At 45.4% G+C, this 24872-nt stretch overlaps 1 protein-coding gene across 1 annotated transcript in view; it reads left to right on the forward strand.

The window, feature by feature from the left end:
* The first annotated feature begins 320 nt into the window (after nucleotides 1–320).
* The window catches only part of LOC102436694, a 58052-nt gene continuing 33500 nt past the window's right edge, over nucleotides 321–24872 (forward strand). The window contains exons 1-3 of the mRNA XM_023761853.1: nucleotides 321–337; nucleotides 7520–7842; nucleotides 16096–16297. Of these exons, the coding sequence (XP_023617621.1) occupies nucleotides 7526–7842; nucleotides 16096–16297 (519 nt within the window). The 5' untranslated portion in view covers nucleotides 321–337; nucleotides 7520–7525. The remainder of the gene's footprint in view (nucleotides 338–7519; nucleotides 7843–16095; nucleotides 16298–24872) is intronic.

The following is a 24872-nucleotide window of genomic DNA, read 5'->3' on the forward strand; positions in this document are numbered from 1 at the left end:
TGACTCTGCAGAGAAGATATAAAAGTACATATCCAAATTGTAAATTCTCTGCCAAGGTCATAATAAGGCAGTGGAAGGCAGTTTCATTTCCAGAGTTTAAAATATACACAATTCTGGTCCTGGCCAGTGTGCTCAGGGGTTAGAGTGTCAGCCCACACACCAAAGGGTCGGGTTCGATTCCCAGCCAAGGGCATGTATCTGGGTTACGGGTTCGCTCCCTGCCCCTCGTGGGGGCACCTACAGGAGGCAACCAGTTGATTTGTCTCTCTCACATCTATGTTTTTCTCTCTCCATCCCTTCCACTCTCTCTGAAAAAGCAATGGAAAAATATTCTCAGGTAAGAATGAAATATATATATATATATATTTCTTAAAGCCCATATCAGATGACCATCTATGAGTTTGACTTGGAATTCTCTCATAGAGTAAAATAGAAAAAGCCAAGTATGTGAGCTGCTTATCTCTGCCTTGATTCCATGTGATCATCAGCTTCTTTGACACATCGTGGTAAAGCAAGTGAGTCAGGCTGCTATTTACAAGTATTTCAAAGCACAGCCAGATAGGTTGGGAGCTTGTCAGGCTTGCTCATGTCCCTACTGAGATTTCAGCTCTTTGAACATTCACATGCGTCTCATTTTCATATCAAGATATAGAGTGTTTGACCTTTGTATAGTCATGCACTACCTGACAGGGATGCGTTCTGGGAAATGCACTGTTAGGTGATTTTATCATTGTGGGAACATCATATAATGCACTTACACAAACCTATATGGTATAGCCTACTTTACACCTTGGCTGTATAGAATAGCCTGTTGCTCCTAGACTGCAAACCTATACAGCATGTTACTGTCCCGAATACTATAGGCAATTGTAACAAAAAGTTAAGTATTTATGTATCTAAAGAGAGGAAAGGTACAGTAAAAATACAGTATAAAAAATGATCCGCCTTTCATGGAAGTGCCCTGTCCTTGCCATGAATGGAGCTTGCAGGACTGAAGTTGTTCTGGGCGAGCCAGTGAGTGACTGGTGAATGAATGTGAAGGCTTAGGACATTACTGTGCACAACTGTTGATTTAAAAACACTGTACACTGAGGCGACACTAAATTTATAAAACAACACAAGATTAAACCAAGCGCACGAGAAGATGATGTAATCAAGAGACGGAGTAAGCACGAGATGTATAGGCTACGCTGGTGTAACATGGTATACTGTTTTACAGCAAATTTAGGTTTTTAATAAGTGGAAAGAGTACACTTTAACATTGTAGCACATAATTGTGTGTTCTATACTTTTATATGACTGGCAGAACAGTAGGTCTGTTTACACGGGATCAACATAAGCATGTGAGTAACGTGTTGCATGATGATGGCTACGACATCACTGGGCGATAGGGATTTTTTAGCTCCATTATAATCTTATGGGAACACTGTGGTGTATGTGGCCCATCACTGGCTGAACTGTCATTATATGGTGCATGACTAAATCTCAAGATCTAGCATCAGGCTGTGTCAGGACACTACGTCTGTTTACTTGCACAATGGAGAGAGGTGAAGTCTGGTGGCCAAAGTCTCCCCTGGGCTTTTCTTTTAAAGACTGCATGCTCGCTCGCTTGGTGTGCCTGTGTGTGTGTCTGTCTACGTCAGTGATGGCGAACCTTTTGAGCTCAGCGTGTCAGCATTTTGAAAAACCCTAACTTAACTCTGGTGCCGTGTCACATATAGAAATTTCTTGATCTTTGCAACCATAGTAAAACAAAGATTTCTATTTTTGATATTTATTTTATATATTTAAATGCCATTTAACAAAGAAAAATCAACCAAAAAAATGAGTTCGCGTGTCACCCCTACACACGTGTCATAGGTTCACCATCACTGGTCTACGTCCTGCTTGGTTTGGTGTGTTTCCATCTATCACTTCAGGTTAAAATATTTCCCTCCTCGTCCTTCCTGCCCAGGCTTCCCCAGAAGTGGTGGCTTCGTTTGTGAACTCTTATTGTACTAGAGATACCATGACAAGCAAGACAGACATGGCCCCTGCCCTGCCTGGAGGAGACCTGCTATTTATTGAGTGCTTGCTCTGTGTCAGGGCTTTCCATACACGGCCACATTTGCTTTCCACAACAACCCCATGAAATAGTTATTGTTAATTCGTTTTTACAAATGAGAAACTCAGAGAAGTTGAGTAGCTTGTCCCAGGCTATACAGCTAGTAAGTCAGTGGCAGAATAGGGATTTGAGTGTCTGACTCGAAAGCAAGCCTAGGTTCTGAGTCAGACCATGTTTGATTTTTAAAAATCAAATAGGCTATAAGAAGCACATAGAAACATGACTAGAAACATCAAGACAGAAACATCTCCAAGTGGAGAAAACATGGAGCCAGAGGCTGGAGACTGGACTTTGGTCTCCTCAGTGCTCTTCCAACCACGTGTTCCCACCTCATGCCTTCACATTTGCAGAATCCCCGCCTGCAACTCCATTCTGCTCTTCCCTTCATTGGAACCATTCATTCTCTCTCTCTCTCTCTCTCTCTCTCTCTCTCTCTCTCTCTCTCTCTCTCTCTCTGTCTCTCTCTCTCTCTCTTCTTTTCTTTTCTTTCAAGTTTCATGTCATTATTCCTTTTCAGAGAGGCCTTTCCAGACCATCCTAATCTGAAATAGCTACCCATCCCCAGCCAGGATATTCTATCATTTCACCCTGTTTTGCGTTCTTTAGTGCCCTTGTGACTGGGATATGACCTAGTTTGTTTTCTTATCTGTGTTGGTTGGACTTCCCCATCACAGTAGGCTCTGTAAGAGCAGTACCTTGTCTAGTTTATTATATCCTCAGCCTTGGTACATTGTAAACCTTCAGAGAATATATATTGAATGAGTGAACATTTATTTGCTTATCTGGAAAAAGGAAGGGGCTTGATTCTCTGAGATCCCATTTACACATAACACGCTGAGATTCTGCCTAGTGGTCAGATGGGGTAAGTGGCTTCTCTGTCAAAATGGAAAGTACTCAACCTTGAACCTAGATTCAAAGTACACACCATGCACTTCCATCCCTTGGATTTCCCCCTGGGTTCCTGGAGTCTGGAAAAATTAAAAGTAAATAAAGCTCAAGTAAGAAATAGAGCAACCCAAAGGTTGCAAATGAGCATCTCCCACCCATACATCCCCTGCCCCACTTTTATTTTGTTTTATTTTCAAGGCTATGTTTCCCAGCTGGGCCCACCTCCCCCACCATTGGATTGATTCAAACTTGTCACAGGGCCCAGGGTTGAGCCAATCTTTCCAAGTGACTACACACAGGACAAGGCTGTATTTTAATGGGGAAGAGTTCCAATTTAGAGGCAGGGAGTTGTGAAGGAGAGCTTGGCCTGTGATTTTTCAATTTGTCTGCAGCTGAGAACTCTCTGGAAACTTCAGCTTGGATGATCTTCTCCTTCCAGTTGTTAACCTCTGCTTTACATCCTCAGGTCAGCATCCCTTCCTCACGGAAGCTTTTCCAGGGCCGCTAGAGCCCGTTCCCCACTTTATGTGCCCCCACAGCACTGGGGATCACCAACAATGGTCATTGCTTCCTCCATGGAGTAGTAACCTCATGAGGATAGTTGACGCTGTCTCCACACCTGGCACAGTGCTCACCACATAAATGAGTGTTAAATAGAAGAATGAATGAATGTTTCTGTTGACTGAATGCTACTTCTTCATTGTCATTCTCCTCTGTCATCCGGGTAAAAAAAAAAAAATCTGAGTATAAGTTGCTCTGTACCCAAGAGACTCACGTATCCAGTGGCTGTCAGCCCTGCCTCCACGTTGGACAATGTGGAGGGAGACTGCTGCCAGGGCCCTACCACTGAGATTCTGATTCCACTGGTCTGGTTCACAGCAGGGTGTTGGGATTTTAAAAGCTTTCTGGAGGCTTCTTAATGTGCAGCTAGGTTAAGGACCACCACTGTACGGTTTCAGAACTCATTCCTTGCTTTGGTCCTTACAGGCTTGAAGCAGCCACGGGGAGAGAGAGTAGGAATGTAATTCATGGATATTGTAAGAGGTACTTTCACATCTGTTATCACATCTGATAATAACAAGCTAAGGGATCTACTCTCTGGTTTAAATATTCCCTTTATGTTGATGACTCTTAAAAATCTACATACTATCCTGGCTCCTAACTGCACATGCCAGTATCTACCCTCCTAGACCAAACTGTCCTACTGGGACCTCACACAGACAAGCTCCAGTGGTAAGCTTGTTACCCACCTTTCTGCGGGGGCCCCTTCTTCGTTGGGGTGTGACAGCACCACACCATCGTTCTATGGCTGTGGCCCCCCAGCCAGAGGCCTTGAGCTCCCAGCTCTTCACTCTGCCCCTCTTTTCCCTTCCCCTGGCCACTGCCCCAGGCCAAGTTCTTCATTGTTCCTTGCTGGCTTGTTGCCATCAGCTGGACTGACCTCTCTGCCTCTCTCCTCTCCCCTCCTTCAGAATTACCAGCCACAGGCTGGAATCTGTCCTTCCCTTCCAGATCTTCCCCAGAACTTACTGTCAAGTCCAGACACCTTGACAAAGCCTTTGAGAATCAACATCTGGCCCTAAGCTGTGCTTGTTCCAGAAGATGCTTCTCGTCCTCTCCGCTCCAGTGCCACCATGCGACTGGCAGTTTCCTGAGCCTGTGGGGCACTTCCTGCCTCTGCATCTGCCCTTATAGCATCCGCTTGGAAGGCTTTTCCTTACAATTTTCCACCTTTCAAAATCCTTCCTCTTCATTGAGGTCCTTTCTGAGATCCTCCTTGAATCCTTTCATCAAAATTAATTGTTCTTCATATGATTTCATTCCTATGTGGGATATAAAACAGAAAGCAATAGTCCAGCCAGTGTGGCTCAATGGTTGAGCTTTGACCTATGAACCAGGAGGTCACAGTTCAATTCCAGGTTAGGGCACATGCCCAGGTTGGGGGCTTGATCCCCAGTAGGGGGCATGCAGGAGGCAGTCGATCAATGATCTCTTTCATCAATGATGTTCTTATCTCTCTCCCTCTCCCTTCCTCTCTGAAATCAAGAAAAATTGTTTAAAATAAAACAGAAAGCAAGAAATGGACAAACAAAAACTCATAGACACAGACAATAGTATGGTGGTTACCAATGGGTGAGGGAACGGTAAAGGGTAAAGGGGGTCAAATATATGGTGACAGAAGAAGATTTGACTTTCGGTGGTAAACACACAATTTAATATACAGATGATGTATCATAGAAATGAAAAGTATATAATTTTACTAACCAATGTCTCCCAATTAATTTAATAAAAAAGTAACTGTTCTTCCCTTCAGCATGTTAAGGGCCCCTATTGATGAGTCCCTGTTGATGTCCCTATATTATTCTCTCTCAGGGCCTGGGGCTTACGACTCTTTGTTTTTCTGAGTATCTTATAAGGAGTAGGCACTTACATGTTTGTTGAATTGAAAGTAGAAAGGGCAGGTGTTAATATCCCTCTGTAGCCGAGAATAAACGGAGTGTGGGGCATTCTAGAACACTTTGGCCCAATCTTGAAATCTAGATGGGTCTTGGGTAGGCAGAGAGGAAGCAGGCTGCCAGGAACACTGGAGCCAGGGCAGCTTTTGCCCATCATACTAGCCTGGAAATAGAGTTGGCCGACAGCGTGGCCCTTTGCACACAGAGGTTCTGTGGGTGCTCGGGCCTCCCCACAAGGCTCTTTGACATGAGGCAGGCCTGTCTGGAGAAAGAAGGCGCTGATAGCTCCGACAGGTGAGCGTTCACAGCTGTGGGGTCTGTGTGTAGGGTGAGGGAATCCTTGTCAGCTTACATCACTGGTGGTCAGGCAGGGAGGGCTAGGGAGTTTGGTTTCTTTTTTAATAATGATGATGAATGTTGAGCAAGTGCTGACAGTGTGCCAGGCACCAGTCAGCCCCGGGCGGGGCCCCCACGGGAAGGGCCCGCACCATTCTATTGTTCTGCACCCGCTATGAGCCAGGCCTTGTGTGTGGTCCTAATTAGACATGGAGCAGACAAGTCCCAGAATTACCAGGTTTAGCAAAGAACCGAGGCCAGGGTTAGGATTACATAGATTGAGTGAGGGGTCTCCTTCCACAGCCCCCAACACTCACGTGCTTCTCTCTGTTGCACGCAGAAGCCGTGGATCCTGTGTTTTTGTTGTCAGTTGTCTTCTTTGCACAGTCTGCCCCTTTATCTCTTGCACTGGGAGATTCTGGAGGGCTGTGTTCTTGGTTGTCATCAAGCCATGTCCCAAATCCCCAATTCCTTTGTGGAACTGACTCTGCAGAGGTTCTATTAAGTGACGATGTTCACTCAGAGCTGTGGGAAGAGGTGTCTGTGCAGAGCGGGGGCTCCAGGGTTTGAGAGGAGACTGCAGAGCAAGGGGATGCTCTGTGGACCAGCCTTGCAGAGGCCCGTGCATCGGGCTTAGCCCTGCTGCTGTCGTCCACACCCATCTGATGGCATGGCTAGTGGGACACAGTCTGTGTCCTTAGGTCTCTAGGGACTGGCCCTAATTTTCATTCAGGCCTGTGTTTCCTTTCCTCAAACGTCGGCTTTAAAAATGTCCCATAATTTGGCTTAGGTCAAAACCATTGTTTGTTTTGGGGGCGTTGGGGGTGCTGACTCTCTCAGGGTGAACATTTTTACTAGTGGTCAAAGCTGGGAACAGTTGTCAGGGCTGCTTTTGTGTATAACCTCCGGTATCATTTTCCTTTTCTTTCCATACCCCCCTTTTTATTTTTCTCTTCCCTTCCCACTCTTCCCTGACTGTGCAGACACCCATGCTCATTGCTTAACCCTGCTGGTGGCAGGCAGGTTCCTGACCCCTCTCCCTGGGGGACAGTGTACATGGAGCCCCCACCTCAGTGGCTTCCCTCTGCAGCTGAGCCCACTGATGTAGGGAGGAGTGGCCCATCTCCTGACCCCTGACCCTGGCCTGTCTTCGTTAATTAGAGCACATTGATTTATTGATAAGCACCAGGTCGCTGACAGAAAAATTGCCCCGTTGCTGTGGGTAGCACAACTGAGGGGCTGGTCTGGCACTGAAGGAGTTCCAGCAGCTGAGGAATTCCAACAATCTCCGCCTGTTCTTATCGTGTCCAGGGTGGTAGGAAAACGTGAGCTCATTATCCAATGGATCTACAACATTTTCTCTAACGCACTTGTCACTGAAACCTTGAGTCCCTCCTCAATAATCTTTTCGTTAGTCATGCATTTCCACCAGCTTCAGTCACCTGAAATAATAAAACAGCTCATGTGCCTCCAGAGTCTCTGAAGTGTGTTTGCCCTTTTCCATTGGCCGACCTGCTGCCAACCCAGGAGAATTCCTCTGTGATATCAAAAAAGGACATGAGTAAACTTCCTGTTTGTATTAAATTTCACTAGTAGTGCCATTCAGTGTTTATCTTGTAATGCCCTGGACATTTTCTTGTGTTACGTGGTATATTTCCATTTCCTCTCGTCAGCGGGAAGCCAGTTCTTGGGATTATCTTCAATTTATACCTTCACTCCTTTCATTTCCCTTTAGAGAATCATGGCTGCGGGGAAATTCGCAAGCCTTCCCAGAAACATGTCGGTGAATCACCAGTTTCCTCTGGCCTCGTCCATGGACCTTCTGAGCAGCAAGTCTCCTCTCGCCGATCACCGCACAGATGCCTATCAGGACGTGTCTATACACGGCACCCTTCCACGGAAGAAGAAAGGCCCTCCTCCCATCAGGTCCTGTGATAGCTTCAGTCACGCGGGCACCCTGCCCCATTCCAAATCCCCACGGCAGAACACACCTCTGACCCAGGACATCATCCAGGAGCACCCACGGCAGGACTGGAAAGGCGAAGTCTTCACCTCCAGGTAACTTCTTACATTTCATGAGGGAAAATGACTTGTCTTAAATAGCTTTTTTAAAAAGTCATCTTATGAGGGGAAATGTCAAACATGTACAAAGGAGAGCACGTAGTTTAATGAGCTTCCATGGGCCCATCACCCAGCTTCAGCAGTTATCTACTCATGGCCAGCTCTGCTCTGTCTGTTTCCCCACCCACTTTCCTTCCTCTGGTATTATTTTGAAACAAATCTCAGACCTCGTTTTATTTTATCTGTGAATATTTTGGTATGTGTCTTTCAAAGATAAGGACTTACTTTAAAATATATGTAATCATAATACTAAAAATGATAACACCTAAAATGAACCATTTAAAAAATATATATTTTTATTGATTTCAGAGAGGAAGGGAGAGGGAGAGAGAGACAGAAACATCAACGATGAGAATCACTGATTGGCTGCCTCCTACATAGCCCCTACGGGGGATTAAGCCGGCAACCCGGGCATGTGCCCTGACAGGGAATCGCACAGTGACCACCTGGTTCATAGGTCAGTGTTCAACCACTGAGCCACACCTGCCAGGCAAATGAACCACTTTTAATATGATCTAATATTTGAGAGTATTTTCAAAGCCAACTTTCTAAATCATTGAGTCTCTCAAAGAGAAGTAGAAGTTTGGTGTGCTGTTTTTTTTTATTATAACATCAGTTTCTAAACTACATCCATCCAATGCTAAAGAGATGCCAGGATGTCTATAAATTAGGACCTGTATCTCCTTGTATTTAGTTGTAACTTGATGAAATAAAATTTTGTGTGGACCCATCATCAGGTCAGCTACAGAATACAGTAGAATTTATTTCTCCCTCCATCCACCGGGATGTGGGTAAATAAGCCTTACGATGTAAAGGCTTCTCTGGGTTTGTAAGGGGCCTGGCTGTGATTGGTTTCTGTTTGTTCGGAGCTCATTTGGAAACTGCACTCCCTTTCCTGTTGGAAGATAAGCAATCTGTGATGCTAGTGGACAAAGACGGGGAGTGGTTTCTTCTCTTATATTTCCTGGTGTCTCTCCTTCTGTCCAGTCCTGTAGCAAAGAAGGCCACTTTGATCCTGCTTCATTGATTTGTTCAATATCTGTATATTGAGTACCTACATTCATTACAGCACTCTGATTTTATAAGTACCTGTGCTTCACCTGGAAAACTCTGCCCAGCTCCCCTGGGTATCTAACTGAAGGGCTGGTCGAACATCGAAGACATTCTAGCAGTCAAAACATTTCAGTAATCTGCTTTTGCCCTTCTAACGATGGAGAAATATGTGAACTAACAGGATAGCTATGAGACATCTGAAACAGTTTCCTCCCAGAGCCTATATTCTAGTGAAAGACCCAGATAATAAATACAATTAAGTAAACAGTACAGTGCAGATTATAGTAAGTGTTATAGAGGAAAGAGAGGCATATGCTGGAGATTGATTGGGGTTGTGTCTGTTTTATAGGGACAGGTCTCTGAGAAGGTGATATTTAAGCTAAGACCTGCATGATGAGAGGAGATAGTGTGGAGAACCAGTGGCTGGCTGTCCCAGGCACAGGGAGAACAAGTGCAAAGATCAGGGGGACAAGTTCGGGATATTTGAGAAACCCTAAATCAGTGGTTCTCAACCTTGGCTGCACATTAGAATCACCTGGGAATCTTTTTAAGATCCTGATTTCTGGGCCTAGGTGATTCTAATGTGTAGCCAAGGTTGAGAACCACTGCCCTAAATGAAGCTGGTGTGGCCTGTGGCTGGAGTGTAGCAAATTGGGAGAGAATAGTATAGATGTTGGGAGAGAGCTAGGCAGGCAAGAGTTTAGAATTAGTTTTAGTATTGCAGGAGTACAAGAAGAAATTAAGGAGGCCCAGGTATTCTCTGTAGAAAACATTAGAGAGCTCTGAAATGTTTCTGACATCAGACCAGAAGGTTCCCCAGGGAGAACCATTAGAAGGCCTGGACATGCTCTGTTAAAACCTAGGTGGGTGACCTCCCCACTCAGAGAGCCTGCTGATGAGGTGAATGTGGAGGCCCAGCCTGTACACAGCATTGCTCATGTCTCTTCGTTGGAACGTAGCAGGTGGGGTGCAGAAGGGGAGCCGTCATTCCTCCCTCTCGTGGAGCTACGAGGCAGCAAAGGAAAATAATATCTGATCACCCCAAAAGAAGCACAAATGCCAGGCTCCACAATGTGGACTCAGAGCAAACTGTTACCCGGCTTCCTGTGGCCACTTTTTATCTTTTACCTTAAACTTTATAGTGAGCTGGATATCTACTAATTACCACACACAAACTCATTTCTTAAAGTTCTAAGGCCCTGGCGGGGTGCCAGCTCTTACAGGGGGACACGCCAGGGTCTGGGTCGGTCATGGAGGCCCCCTTCCTATCTTGAGGAAGTTCTTGATAAACATCCAAGGTCCAGGCTGTCAACCTGCCAGGACTTCAAAGCTTTTTGATTGGAAAACTGACTTGGATGGAGAGGTCTCATCTCTGTAAAAAGATCTAATCAGGGCACTGGGCGCAGGTCCTCAGTTTGAAGTCCAGGTGGTGGGAGACTTAGCAAGCACGGCTGGCGTGGGTTTGTTTATGACTCAGGGCTGCGTTCATCCTAAGTCACATCTTTTTTCCTCAATTTAAAATATCTTATTGTTAACGGCAAATACAGGAAGCAACGAATGCGGATCTTTTACAATTATGCTGAGCAGGCATGTGGTTGTGTGTCAGAGGATCACAAAGTCCTCTTCCCCACTCATCGGTCTTAGTATTATTTTTAATGACCTAACACGTTGTTTTACATCCTCAAAAGTGATCCCAATTTTGAGGAGTTTAAAGTTCCTTATTTTCTTCTTTTTTAATCCCTTTAAGTAGTCCTAATAAGATTATAGGCTGTCTCAATTCCTTCAGGAACAAGCCGTGGTAGAAACAAAGTTTGTGTGTGTGAAAAATGAGAGACAAGCAGATTGAATGAGAACCCGGGCTTTCGGGTAGGGGGTGCCTAAGGTGCCACAGGGAGCTACCCGGAGGGGAAACAACATTTCTATTCCTAACTCATCGCTTGCAGCCTAGAAGGAGCTGTGACACTCGCCGCCCTCTGCTCCAGCTCACTCAGCCCGGGAAGCTGGGAGCCATGTCTGTTTGAAAGTTAGAGTTTTGAATCTCTGTCTTCAGGGACCGAAGACTAGTTAGGTCTACCGTTAATGGGAATATTGATATTTTACAGGGTTTGTTTCCAGTAAACTTTTGTGGCCTTACTTGCTTCTTTTCATAGTGAATTTAGGCATTAATTTTACAACTTGCCTGGATGTCAAATGTGAAAACCTCCCTTTGTGTCACATTTGGTGCTGGCATGACGAGAGCAGGGCCATCACCAGGAGCCTGGACGCGCTCCTCATGTGTACCCGCCTGCATGCAGAGGGAGCCCTCCAGGCAGCACCCCTGGTCTTGTGAAATACTCTGATACGTTTGCTCTTTCCCCAACAGGTATGCTTACCTTATTAATCATTAAAAGGTCACTTTTATTATAATTGAATATTAATTGACTATCCACCCTGTGAGATCCCAGGCAAAGCAGAGGAAGTTTCCCCTTTGACCTAAAATGTTGCATTATTAAACTGCAATATAAACATGTCATGTTCACATGAATTATGATCTCTTACATTTTATAGTTTTAAAATGTCTTAAAGGACATATTCATAAATTATCTTGTTTGAACATCCTAACTCTGTGTGAGCGACACAGCAAATTTTATCATGATCATGATCATCATCATCATCATCCTCATTTGCAGTTAAGAAATGGTTCAGGGATGTTGAGGCACCAAAGATCAGACCCTAGTGGGTGAGTGAGCTGGGATTAGAACCCAGAAAGTACTGTAGGGTTGTACTCCACAGCCTCCCAAGAATGTTGGCGCCAGCCATGAGCATCCGCTAAGCAATCTTCTTGTGTGGAAAGCTTCAGTCCACGTAGTCTGAATCCAGGGCTCCGACACCCCCTTGGGGAGAATGAAGCCTCAGTCACCAAGAGCCAGGCAGAAGGCAGGCCTGGGAGGGGAGTTGGTCTCCTCATGCGGAGACTGTATCTCTTGGCTTTGTTGTTGTCTTGGCTGCCCTTGGATGTACTTGTGGTTTTGAAAGGTGGCCAAAGCGAGAAGCCAGGGCGCTCTTAAACCTGCTGCTTGATGTCACAGAGGGAGCCTTTGTTCGCAGGCAGAGCGAGGCTTCTCCGACAGGTCTGCAGACAGGATTTCCTCTTGACATTAGCGTTGTTCGCTGGTATCCCTTTGATTCATTTATCTTCAAGGGTGAACTTTTATTTGAGTCTGGGACCTTCCTTGGATGGAGAGGGGACCGGTTCCTGTTGTTGGATATCTGTTGCTGGGATAACTGAGGATCAACGCTCAGAGATGTTCTGGGTCCTTTTCCCGCCTGTGGGTACGTGGAGGCACGCATTCCTGGGAACAGCTGCGGAGTGCCTAATTCCCTCTGCCCCTTGGCGGTGGGAGCATGTGGCAGGACAATGTGATGTTTCATTCATTTGCATGAATGGAGCTGACTGACTAGTCACAAGTGTTTTAACCGAAAGGGGCCAGGAAGTCTGCGGAATTATCCCAAGTTAAAATCTGGTAGTAAGTAACCTACCATGTCACAGTGTCAACTCTTCAGAGCTGAACCAAAGGAGTAAGGCACGGGGTCTGTACAGACTCTTCTCTTAACATGGATGTACAGACCTCGCTCTGGGCTGTGTCAGCGCTGTCATGTGAAAAATCGTTTTCATTTGTTCCTCTTCAGAGCCACCGCGTTCTATCACCACTGCTTTCTCCCCAACGAAGCAAGTTCCCTCAAACATGCAAATAAATCAGTCTTTTGCCTCAGAGTTAATCAGAAGGATCTAAATGTGAAGATCCACATGCAAACACCTGCATTTTATTTATATGTGGACCTGTCTGCTCTCTGCAAATTGGAAGCTTTTCGTGAGCAGAAGAAAAGTTGGGTTTAGAGTTGAAAAAAGCCTACTTAATAGATTAATAGATTCTATTTAATAGAAGGTCATCGAATGAATTAGCAGAATGGCAATGGGCTTAACAGCCAAGAATGTATCTATGAAGTAATAGTCCATGTGTTGAATTTTTATTCTTAAAATTTCAAAGTTGAGTTTTACTAACATTTTGAAATGCCCCGCGGTGTTTGAATGCAACTATCGTGGATGGGTGAGTGAATTCTGAAGAATGCGCATGTCCAGGCCCAGTGCCCATGCTGTGCTGAGGCAGGAGCAGCTGGGTCAGGGGTGAGCTCGGCCCCTGCTGGGCATCGTGCTCATCCCAGGGTTGAGGGGGCCCAGAAAATGGGAAATGCCTGTATGTCCCCCAGCTGCCCGCTGTGGTCCTAACCCTCTGCTGACAGGGGTGATTTGAACCTAAAGGCTGGGGTCTGTGCATTCTCAGCTGTTCTTCTGGGGAAATGAAAGGATTTTTTAAAAAACTGATTGCAAACCAAAACTAAGAAAACAATCAGAGATTACACAATGTTGTCATGCCCAACATTTTTTCTGGGTTCTACCTTCCAGCCCCCAACACACACCGTAGACAGGCCTGCTTTAAATCACAATTTTCCAGGCCGCCTTCAAGCTGTTTGGGAAAGGTCGGGTTTTTAGTCTTCTGAGAGTCAGAAACTCTGAGAGTTTTTTGCATCCCTCAGTACCTATGGAAACGTATTGTAAGCAGAAGGTGCTGTGTAGGTACAAATGATTCGCACTCTTATTACATGTGGGTTTGGGTTCCATCCCAGACTAGTCAGAAGGATGGAAGCTGGAGAAGTTGTAGTTGCTGTTGTTGATTGGAAAGAGACCGAAGCCCTGGGCTTAGGACTGCAGCCACAAGACCGATAAGCCCTCAGGCCACCCTGCTGTTCGCAGCTCTGTAGTGCTGTCACCACCCAGTCTGCCCCTGAGAGACTGGCTGTTGACTGAATGCAGAATTTCACGCTCTTCTTGGAGGTCTCAAAGATAAGCACTCGTGGTCTTCTGGTTTTACGTGTTGTACTGTTATTTACAAATTATAGAAGTCGGAAAAACCTTTCAGAATCGACCCAGTCGTTGGGCAGCCTGGACTGTCTGTGGTCCAGATTCACCTGCAAACGTAGTGTCCAGAGGTAAGATAACTCCAGCTGTGGGGAGAAGGAGAAAACGCAACGCAGGCAACCCGGAGGTCTCCGTTCATGTCCCTGCTTTTCCACTTATTAGATGTATGAACTAGGGCAAGTTCTAAACTATAAAATGGGGATGAAATACTCCCATCTGAGAAGTGTTGCACTACAAATGAAGGCTCCGCTGAATGTCAACACTGATTTTCACATGAGTTTTCTGAGGTCTGGTTGGAGCAGGTCACTGCTCTCAGCTCCCACCTGGTCACCAGCAGTTTATCCTCCTCCTGCCCCAACTCTGCTGAGTGACACCTGACCGTGAAGGCCACGGTGCCTTGGCTGGGACACTGATGTGGCCGTGACTATCAGAGAAAGCTGCCAGTGACCTTGACTCTGATTCCTGCAACCAAACCTGGTAGCCTTGTGACCTTGCAGAATAAGCTACTATACCTTTCTGAATCTCCATATCCTCAAAGGGTAGCATTAAGGTCAAGTGCAATCCCATGTGAAGGCACCTGGCATGAAGAAAGGGCTCAGACGTTGGTTTTCATCCTTCCTTCCTCCTGGAAAGCTGGAGCTGGGAGACTCCTAATCCTCGAGTGTAACCTGAGATCACGTTCAGTGCTGGGGGCTCCTGGAGAAGAAGATTTCCCACATGTTGGCAGAGTCTGGCAGGAATGCTCTATCGAGTCTGCCCTAAGCTGCCCTACAGCAATGAGTCTTGGCCACCACTCGTGATTACAGGTATAACCACCTTGCTCTGCACTGAAAGACCAGCACACCATTGTGCTGAGACTCAAAACAGAGCCTGTTTTCAGTGGCCCAGCCCTGGCTCGCTCGTCCTTGTTCTTAATGTCAGTGTCTTCACTGTTTATTCTTCGGTGAATGTTTATTGAGCTTATTTTGTGTCAGGCATTGTGCTGGGTACGGAGTTCCCATGGAGAATGAAATAGATGTGGGCCCTGTCCTTAGGGAGTGCCCAGATTAGGGGGCACACAGACAAACACATCGACAAACACTTAACAAAAGGAGGGGGTACGAGGAAGGAACATCAGAGAGCCCCTTGGATTTGGTGGAGGGAAGGCCTCTCTGGAGGAGGAAACATTTGAAGATTTAACATAAAAAGAGAATGCAAAATACTTCATTAATATTTGTTACGTTACTGTGTATTGAGATGATAATTTTGAAATAGTAGGTTAAAGAAAATATTTAAGTAAATTTCACCTATTTCTTTTCAATGGTTACCAGAAAATTTAAAATTACATATTTCTATTAGACAGCACCGGTGTAGACCTTGCTAAGGAGTTTAGGTTTTCTTCCTGGGGCAAAGGGAGACATTGAAACGGTATACGTAAGGGAATAGCCTGATCTGATTTAGTTTTTAGAAGATTATTTGGTCTCTCAGTGGAGAATTGATTGACGGGGGAAGAGGGGCTGGAGGGAGGGCAGGAGGTGGTTCCAAAGTGCAGGGAACAGATGGTGGTGGCTCCAGGATGGTGGTGAAGGTGGGTGAAGGTGGGTGATTCAAGTCGAGCCTGCTGATTTACTGAGGGCTGGATGTGCTGGGTTGGGCTGTTTACTGTGATGGGGAAGATTGGGAAAGGATCGGGGCTTCATTGGGTTGGTTGGCTGCTTTTTCTTGGGGGAGGAAAGATAGCAGAGAATGGAGACCTCTGTTTGGGTGTGCTGGTCTGACATGCATGCAGGTCTATGTGGGGATGTGCACCACCACTTGGTAGTATGAGCCTGGAGCTCTGAGAGGTCTGAGTAAAACTTATGAAGTTAGGGGTCTGCGTAGAAATGAAATGGGTGCCATCACCAAGGGAGAGATTGTGAAGCATAAGGAAAGGACTGTAGGGCCAGCCCCGAGGAATCCTGGGCTCCCCTTCCAGGGAGTCAGCGGAGGAGGCTGAGCATTAGGTCTGGTGGAGAGCAGAGAAATGAGGCAGGAGCTGCTGTGTTGTTCAAAGGAAGGCTTTTGTTTCCTTTTTTTTTTTTTTTTTTTTGTAGATGAGAGACAAAATTCAATATGAAAAGATCGTAAGCATGTAATAAAGCAAAGCACATTTTTTTTCATATACATGATTTTTTTAATACAGTGTTTTGGTTTAATTAAAGCAGACACATCCCCAGGGCTCCCCTCCCTGCGGCCTGTCAGCAGCATGGAGATTGTGTTCCTAAGGACACTATGGATACCAGAGGTGAATGGACAGCTGCGGTTGGCATTCAGGCTTTTGCCTGTGGGGTGACGGCTGCTTTTGCAAGGTTTTGGGGAGCAGCCACCTGGAGGCGGGTGCCTGCCCTGGAAGACAGATCTAAGGTATATGTTTCTATCTGTTTGGCTGGGTGAAGTCTTTCCTTTTAGAGGCCTTGAGGACATTATCTCAAAACTATAGCGCTTTTATTCTGCCTGTGAATTAGCGAGAAGAAACCTTTACAAACACGCTTTTTTCGAAGGGGATGGGGAATGTCGGGGGCGGAGAGGATGGGGCTGGTGGGAGTGGAGGAAGGGCAGAGAGATACCAGCCAAACAAAGCATCTGCTTTTATCAAAAGTGCTGTGTTTGGACTTAGACAGCCTGAAGCCTGATCCGCTGATGCCAGACCCTCGGTGCCTGCCAAGAGACATACTGGCCTTGATACGGCTTTTCTTCTGACTATTCAGTTGGGCGGACTGCTGCCAAGTTAAGATTTCAGCAGCGGCTTTCAGCTCAGTGCTGTCACTGGAATTCTGCTGAGCGCAGGTTAACTCATGGCTCAAGTTTTTCTCAACCCAAACCACTTTGTGTCAGTCTTGGGTTCCTAGAGACTCACCCTAGTGTCATAGGTAGGACAGTGAGATGGCACTGTTTTAACACGATTAGGGAACCCGCCTGAGGAGATGGTTTAATTGCCATTCTTTTAACACACATCATGAGTACATTAATCGAGCACTGCCGTATTTTAAGATGAGATCGAGATGACTCACAGAAGCAGGAATCGGCTGTTGAAGTGAGAGAAGCAGGAGTTTTCGAAGTAAACCATCTGTGACAACTAGGGAGGGAAGTGTGCCCTGGTTTGCAGTCTGCTCTGAGCTAGAGGAAGGAAGACTCCCCAAGTCGAGGGAAAGGATACAGATCTCATGGCCTGAGGCTCTGAAAGGGAAACAGTTCAAAACAATGAAAGACAACGTGCTTACCACAATTTGAAAGAGGAAGACAAATGAGATCACCCAGGTACCTTGCATTGCAGGGTGTGTGTGTGAAGGACTTTGTCCAGCCTGGACCGACTCCTGTTCGGATCCCCACTGTGGTGCGATGAGCCAGGGCCATGCCGATGAATTCACTCGCAAGGACGTTGAACCTGACTGTGTGCCAGGCTTTGTGCCAGGTGCTGGATATTCAAAGAAGGCCAGGGCCTCAACCCGTTTGAGGACTTCATGGCCCTAGGAGAAGGGGATGCCCGTTTTGAACCATCTGACCTCACCGACACCTGTTCTCTCTCTCTTTGCTGCTGATCTAACTGACCTACTTCCCCTTCACAGCGTAGCCCTTTGTATCATCTCACTAGTCCAATGAGAAGTCTGGTTTTCTTGACCTCCGACCTTAACATCTTTCAGGTCGCAGGTCACTTTTTCTCCTTGACCGGGTGACTGCAGGTTGTACTTTCTGGCTAACCCTTCCCCAGGCCCTGCCTTCTCTGTGCCAACACTTCCTCTGTGCTGTCCTCGCCTTAGACCCAGACGCAGAAAAGGTCAGGCCGTGCAACCAAGGGCCAGATTAGAGGGTGGCCCTGGCTGTAAAAGAACCAGAGTGAGCAGAGGACTGTGAGAAATGCTGAGGATACACAAAGGGCTTTCAGAAGTTATGTCCGGAACAGTAAGACCAAAGAGAGGGGGGATGTGAGAGAAACAGAGAAACCAAACTGCTGAGCTTCTGTTCGGCTTGCCTTTTTTTTTTGTCAAGGAAATTGACTTCTGTGATTGGAAAAGGTAAAGGTGAAGGAAGAGAATGAGGCCATGACAAGAGGCTCTAAGACAGGCGTCCTCAAACTACGGCCAAAAACATTTATCCGGCCCGCCGGGTGTTTTTGCCGCCACTGCCTGTCCTGCTTAGCAGCCGACTTGTCCCAGGCCCGCAGTGCGCATGTGTGGAATGTCTGAGGGACAATGAACTGGCCCCCTGTTTAAAAAGTTTGAGGACCTCTGCTCTAAGACCACCAAGTGAGATGAAGCCCCATGGCCCCAGAAGACTGAGCGCTTGAGGCTGAGACCATCACACCAGCGCTGTAACCAGGAGCTACAGGAAAGATGCAGAGAGATGTTTCAGTTTCCAAAAAAGAACTTGGAAGATAGAGTTAATCTCTGTAACGATAAGATTGACATCAAATTCAGGGGGAAGGGGGGGTTTTTAGGACAATGATTTCTTTTGAAAACTTGGTAAAGGAAGCAGCAACCTTAGGAAGTAGCAAGGCTTTGTCAAAAGCAAGTCATACCAGATTAACTCTCCTTCCTAGGGTTACTCTGATGGTAGATTAGAGGAGTGTTGAGAAGGTGTGTATGCAAATGCCAATCATTGGTGATGTCTTGGGGTGAGAAAGATTCCTGCTAGATGATAGTGCATGAAGCATGCTGTAGGCTGTGTCCTCAGCCCCATTCCAGCCAATTTAAAAACCCATTTAGACAGTAATATTGACATACAGATCACATTGGTGGATGACATGAATCTTGGAGGAATAGCTAGTATGTCAAAATGACAGGTATGAGATCCAAAAATGATCTTGGCATTCTCAAACAACAGACCAAATCTAACTGGAAAGAGTGTAGGGAGAAGCAAAGACTTTCTCTAGAGTCCAAAAACAAAGTAAAGGTATGGGGTTTGTCTCAATAGCCACATGTGAACAACACTCCAGAATTTGGATCACACCAGCCTCAGAGTGAGTCAGCCATATACTATGGTTGTCAAAAGGGCTCATGTGATTTTAGGAGCATTAATTGCAGCTTAATAATGAGACTGAGAGAAGTGGTCACACTTGGCTGCCCAGATCACATCCGGTAAATGTTTTTAGCTCTAGACACCAGAAATGGAAGATGAATTCCCCCACTGCAGTAGAACAGTGAGCTTCTGTCTAGACCACCTCTGCTCTAAAACATATCTGTTGGTTTAATCATTAAGAACTATCCCTAACGTTCTTTGTACTTGTGAAAAGGAACTTCTCATGTCGTGTTAAACCTGGGAGGAGGATATAAAGTAAGCGCCAACCTTAATCCTGTCAACTACTAGTGAAAAAGCCTGTTTTAACAAAGGTCAATAAATACATGGTGAGATGTAAGAAAATGAATCTCTTCTCATTCATTAAGGTGAAGAAACAAAATATATTGTACTAAGTGTACATCTCAAAGTGTTATAGTTCTCTGTTTTTAAAGCTACATCCTTTTTTTAAATTAGCAAAGGCTATTCACATAATATGCCCCCACGTAGAGCAAGAAATATCTCTTTATTGGGACTTTAATGTGATTGTCAGTATCTGTAAGGACCTGAACATCTGACTGCACGCTGGCTGATACTTTTCCGAGAGACGTCATCTCTCCACTCACCAGGCCAGCCCTGTCTTAAGCATCTATTTCTTTCCATCTTCCCATAAACAGATGGCCCTGTGGTAGATGCTATCTGTCCTGGTTATCTCCCTGATTAACCTCCTCCCTGGCCTTTCAAATATGCCCAGAGAGACTCATTTTCAGCAGAAGCAGCCAGCCTCTCAGGCAGTGCCACTTTGGAAACATCTGGTCTCAGTGGTGCTGGGGAGCCTCTGCCTGAGGCCATCACAGTCCAGTCACGGCCCGTGGCTAAGTTACCTCCTTAAGGAGGAACCCCATCAGTCCAAGAAGGACCTTTCTCTCTCGGTTCCCTTTCTTCCTACAACATTATTCTTCCCTTGGTGAACCCATGGAGTGTGGTGGAAGGGAAAGGTCAGGGTCTAGGTCTCCTACACAGTGGAGAGGACACACACATTCATTCATTCATTCATTCATTCATTCATTCATTCAAACCAACATTTATGGAGCAACTGTGCCCTGGGGCTACAAAGTAGAATAAAGTAAAATATGGTCCCTGTTCTCGGGGAGCTCATGGTCCAAGAAGGGAGATAGGCAAGAGTATACATACTATACTGAATTATCATTAGTTGTTATAAAGTTTTATAATGCATAGAAAATAAGTGTTGAGGAGATGTTATTTCATTAATTCTGTGAGTTGTGGGGGTGGAGCAGGGGAAAGAGTGGTCAGAGAAGGTAGGAATGAGTGGGGAGATATGGGGATTCCAGGCTTCTTGGTTCAGGGAATTCCAATAGTTTGGATGTGTTGGAGTGTAAAGGACAAGGAAAGATGAGGCTGGTGAGATGGGCAAGGCCTTAGAACCAAGGATATCATCTAATAAAATATAAAATAAGAATGGTAGACTGCCCCATGTATTAATCTTACCCAAAAGAACATGTGATCTAGTAAGGAATATTGTCCAGCGGACACAAATTCTTAGCAGATTTAAAGCCTGTTACCATGTCTTCCTCCCTTTATCCCTCTACCCCCCCTTTTCCCCAGATGAGATTTTGAGATGTTGATGGAGCTTCAAGGTGGAGGATGGAGGGTGAAGGCACTAGATCCGTGGTCGGCAAACTGCAGCTCACGAGCCACATGCGGCTCTTTGACCCCTTGAGTGTGGCTCTTCCACAAAATACCACGTGCGGGCACGCATACAGTGCTATTGAAACTTCGTGGCCCATGCGTAGAAGTTGGTTTTCAGCCTGGGCAAGTCTATTTTGAAGAAGTACTGTTGATATTTGGCTCTGTTGACTAATGAGTTTGCCGACCACTGCACTAGATCAAAACCATATTTACATGTAAAAAGGCTGCAGCCACAAGGTTGCTGGTGGAGGGCAAACTTTCTCCTGGTTGTTGGGTTCTCCTCTCCTGATTGTGTTGCATGCCCTGGTGCATGGGTCAGTTAAGAATGGTAAACCATTAGACCAGCGGTTCTCAACCTGTGGGTTGTGACCCCTTTGGGGGTGAACGACCCTTTCACAGGGGTCGCCTAAGACCATTGGAAAACACATATATAATTCCATATTGTTTTTGTGATTAATCATTATGCTTTAATTATGTTCAATTTGTAACAATGAAATTGGGGTCCCCACAACATGAGGAACTGTATTAAAGGGTCATGGCATTAGGAAGTTTGAGAACCACTGCATTAGACCCTGAGGCTGCAGTGTTTATTCCTCGTTGGCCCCACTACTTCAGGTAAACAGACGGCCTACTGGTCAGACACACCCTGCCTTTTCATCTTACATTTCAGTTAAGTGTTCTAGGAATGCATACACTTGTGATGAATGAACACCCACAAAGCAAGATCTCCCTAGTCCCTCCCATCAGTAAATTTTAAATCTCTAAAATGTTTGCACAGTCCTTCATATCTAGGAACCTTGCTCTACTTCCTTATAAGGTCTGTATAGATTCTTTGAGTGTTCTGTGTTGACAGTTTTTAGTTGTGAATCATGACAGTTTTATTCTCCCTTTTCTAGTTCTTATACCTTTTATTTCTTTTGCTTATTTAACTGTACTAGCTTGGACCCCCAGGACAGTGATGCACAGAAGCAGTAATAGTGGACACCCTAGTCTTGTTGCTGATTAATTGACTGATTGATTGATTATAGTAATGATTCTGATCCTTCACCATTAAGAATGATACTTGCTGAGGTTTCGGGGTTTTGACAAAGATGCCCTTTGTCAGGTTACGGAGGTGTGTGTTTTTACTATATCTAGTTTGTGGACAATTAACTTTCTCCCTGCAAAGATCATGAAAAGATGATTTTTAAAAAATGCCTTTCACCCTAGCAATCAGATGCCCAAATGATTTTTCTCCTTTAATGTGTCAATGTGATAAATTATATTAATAGAATTTCTCATGTTAAACTGGCCCTGTATTTTTGAGTCAACCCAATTTGGTTATGATGTATCTTTGTAGATTCTTGGATTCGCTTTGTCAATATTTGTTTAGGATTTTTCATATCTGTTCATGTGTGAGGTTAGGCTATACTTTTCCTTTCCCTTCTTGACCTTGTCTGGTTTTTGTATCAAGATTATAATATCTTTTTCAAGTCTCTTGAAGAGTTTTTACAATTTTCAAGTAACAAATAATTCCAAAATTTGGCAGAACTTGCTAGATAGTAAAACCATATAGGCCTGTGGAAAGATATTGAACTGCTGATTTCATTTTTTAATGGTCATAGAACTATTCAGATTTTCTGTTTGTTTTTGAGTCAGCTTTTAATTTATTTTCTAGGAATTTGTTAATTTTTCCTAAGCTTTCAAATTTAGGCATAAAGATGTTCATAGTATTCTCTTTCTATGCTCTTTTGTACCTATGATCACGCCCCCTTTTAATTTCAGATTCTCTGGGGAAGAATCTGCTCCCCACCATCATTCAGCTTGTCGGCATAATTCAGTTTCTTATGGTTGCAAGACTGAGGTCTCCATTTCCTGGCTGTCTTCCAGGGGCCACTCCAAGTTCCATGCCATGGGCCTTTCACAGGCTCTCTCATCATGTCACACCAACAACAGGATTCCTTATGTCAGTTCCCTCTCACTCTTCAAGTCAAGTCCGCTCAGATAATTGTCATATCTTAATGTCAGCTGATTTGGGACTTTAGTTACATCTGCGAAATCCCCTCACAGCATTCTTAGTGCTTGATTGACTCACCAGGGGATGGGAATCTTGGAAGGAGGCATCCTCAGATTCTACCTATCACAGTGAGGTTGGAGAGCTGGCTGGGCTCATGCCAACCGGAGCCTCAACAGCTGCGGTAAGGACTTCGGGGTTTTGTTCGGAATGGATGGGAGCCATTAGAGGATTCTGAGTGGAGAGTGGGGGTGCGGGGGAGACCTGGTATGAGTAAGGGTCACTCTGGCTGCTGTGTGGAGATGGTGGAGCTGGAGTGGAGCTGAGAGGGTCTTGCAGGATTCAGGTGGCAGGTGACGGTGGCCTGGACTAAGGTGGCACTAACTCCCGAGCACTTACAGTTCCCCAAATGCACCGGATTGTCTCACGGCCCCATGTGTTTGCACATGCTTCTCTTGCTTCCTGGGCATTCTCATCACCACCTACCCCACAGCTTCTTCACTGGGACAAGTCCTACTCGGCCCTAAAATATGGCACAGATGTTGTAGAAAGGCTTCTTCCTGGTGTGTTTCTCTCACTGACACCCTCTCTCTAACTTGAGCTGTTTGGATCTTTGGCTCTGCCTTCCCCACTTGCCTGAAATCTGCCTGAGGCCAGGCCTTTGTCTTGGATTCCTGTGTTTCCGTGGTCTGGCCTCGTGCATGGCATATTGTAGGTGCTCCATGATGTTTGTGGGATGCGTGTAGGAAGTACAGAAGATACTGGGCATGAAGTAGGCAGGTCCGTACTCTTGGGGAGCTCACCTTGTAGAGGGAGAGACCATGTATAAGTAAACACTATGTAGTGAGCTGGGATGCAAACACTATGCCACATGTGCCAGCTCTGAATTCCTCATGTGTGTGGGTTTTAGGGGGAGCATTTGCCCTCCTCGTTTCTCACATTCCCCCATTACATGAAGTAACCATTTTATTACCAGTGGTTCCTGTTTATGTATATCTAGAAGGACATTTGTTGCCCTGGCCGGTTTGGCTCAGCGGATAGAGCGTCGGCCTGCAAACTGAAAGGGCTCGATCCCCAGTGGGGGACTTGCAGGAGGCAGCCGATCCATGATTCTCTCTTATCATGGATGTTTCTGTCTCTCTTTCTCTCCCTCTTCCTTCCTCTCTGGGATCAATAAAAATATATTTTAAAAAATAAATAAATAAAATAAAAGGACATTTGTTTGGCAATTTGTTAGCCATTACTTTATTCTGTACTATTTAAAGAATTAAATATTCATTCATTTAAAACTTTGTATGACTTAAGACAGACATAGGGTACTTCCTTCCCTATCTGTATTCCAACCACTTGTGGAAGATCCCTGTTCGGGAAATTTTTCTTGCGTATTCAAGATAGAGAACCTCTTAGCTCAAAACAGCAAACACTTATAGATCAAGTGTCCTTTTAAGAGGGAGAAAATCATTAACCTGGTCAGAGATGAGAAACAAGCTGAAATAATAAATATATCCCAACTAGACATCCCTCGGTATGCACTCAAGAAAGTGGGATAGTGGAAAGAGTGACTTAACTGGAATAAACACAGTGACGTTACTTAAAACTCAATACACTTAAGGAGAAAATAACAGGCGAGTCCGGACTCCCCCTGCTGCTTTCCTGCGGTCTGTGGACCGTGCAGTGAGGGGCCGCCGGCCTCGAGGGGGGCTGGGGACGCCTGCCAGACTGCAGTTGTAAAGAGAGATGCACACAGCATCATGGATCCACATGGGTGGGGATTCATTTAAAAAAAAAAAAGAAAAGACACGATGTAAAAAAACCCCAACTTTTTATTTATATTGCCAAGTTCCTCTGTTTGTTTTCCAGTGATCTCTGTTGGAGAATATAAATCTGTGGTTCAAGGAGTGTTTGCTGCACACTCTTGTATGAATAATTGGATATCCTATTTAAAATTAGTGGCTGGGGCTACAGGGCCAACTGCTATGTTTTCTAGCTCATGTCTTCCTGGTTAGCTGGGATCGGGGGCAGGCTGAGGAAGGAGACACAGCACTTCTGCATTTAAATATCATTTTAGTTTGGTTCGAGGCAATTATTTTTAAAGCTTTAGGATTTGTAGCACACTCACTCGGTTCTGTTTACGCTCCTTACATTCCCTCCCTTGCGTCTCTGAAAGGATGAGGAGGAGAATATGAGGACCCACTGGGGCACCCTGGGAGTCCTGAACTAGAACCTGAGAACCCTGGATTCCCC

Source organism: Myotis lucifugus, unplaced genomic scaffold (genome assembly GCF_000147115.1).
Source record: "Myotis lucifugus unplaced genomic scaffold, Myoluc2.0 scaffold_220, whole genome shotgun sequence".
Taxonomy (NCBI): Eukaryota; Metazoa; Chordata; class Mammalia; order Chiroptera; family Vespertilionidae; genus Myotis; species Myotis lucifugus.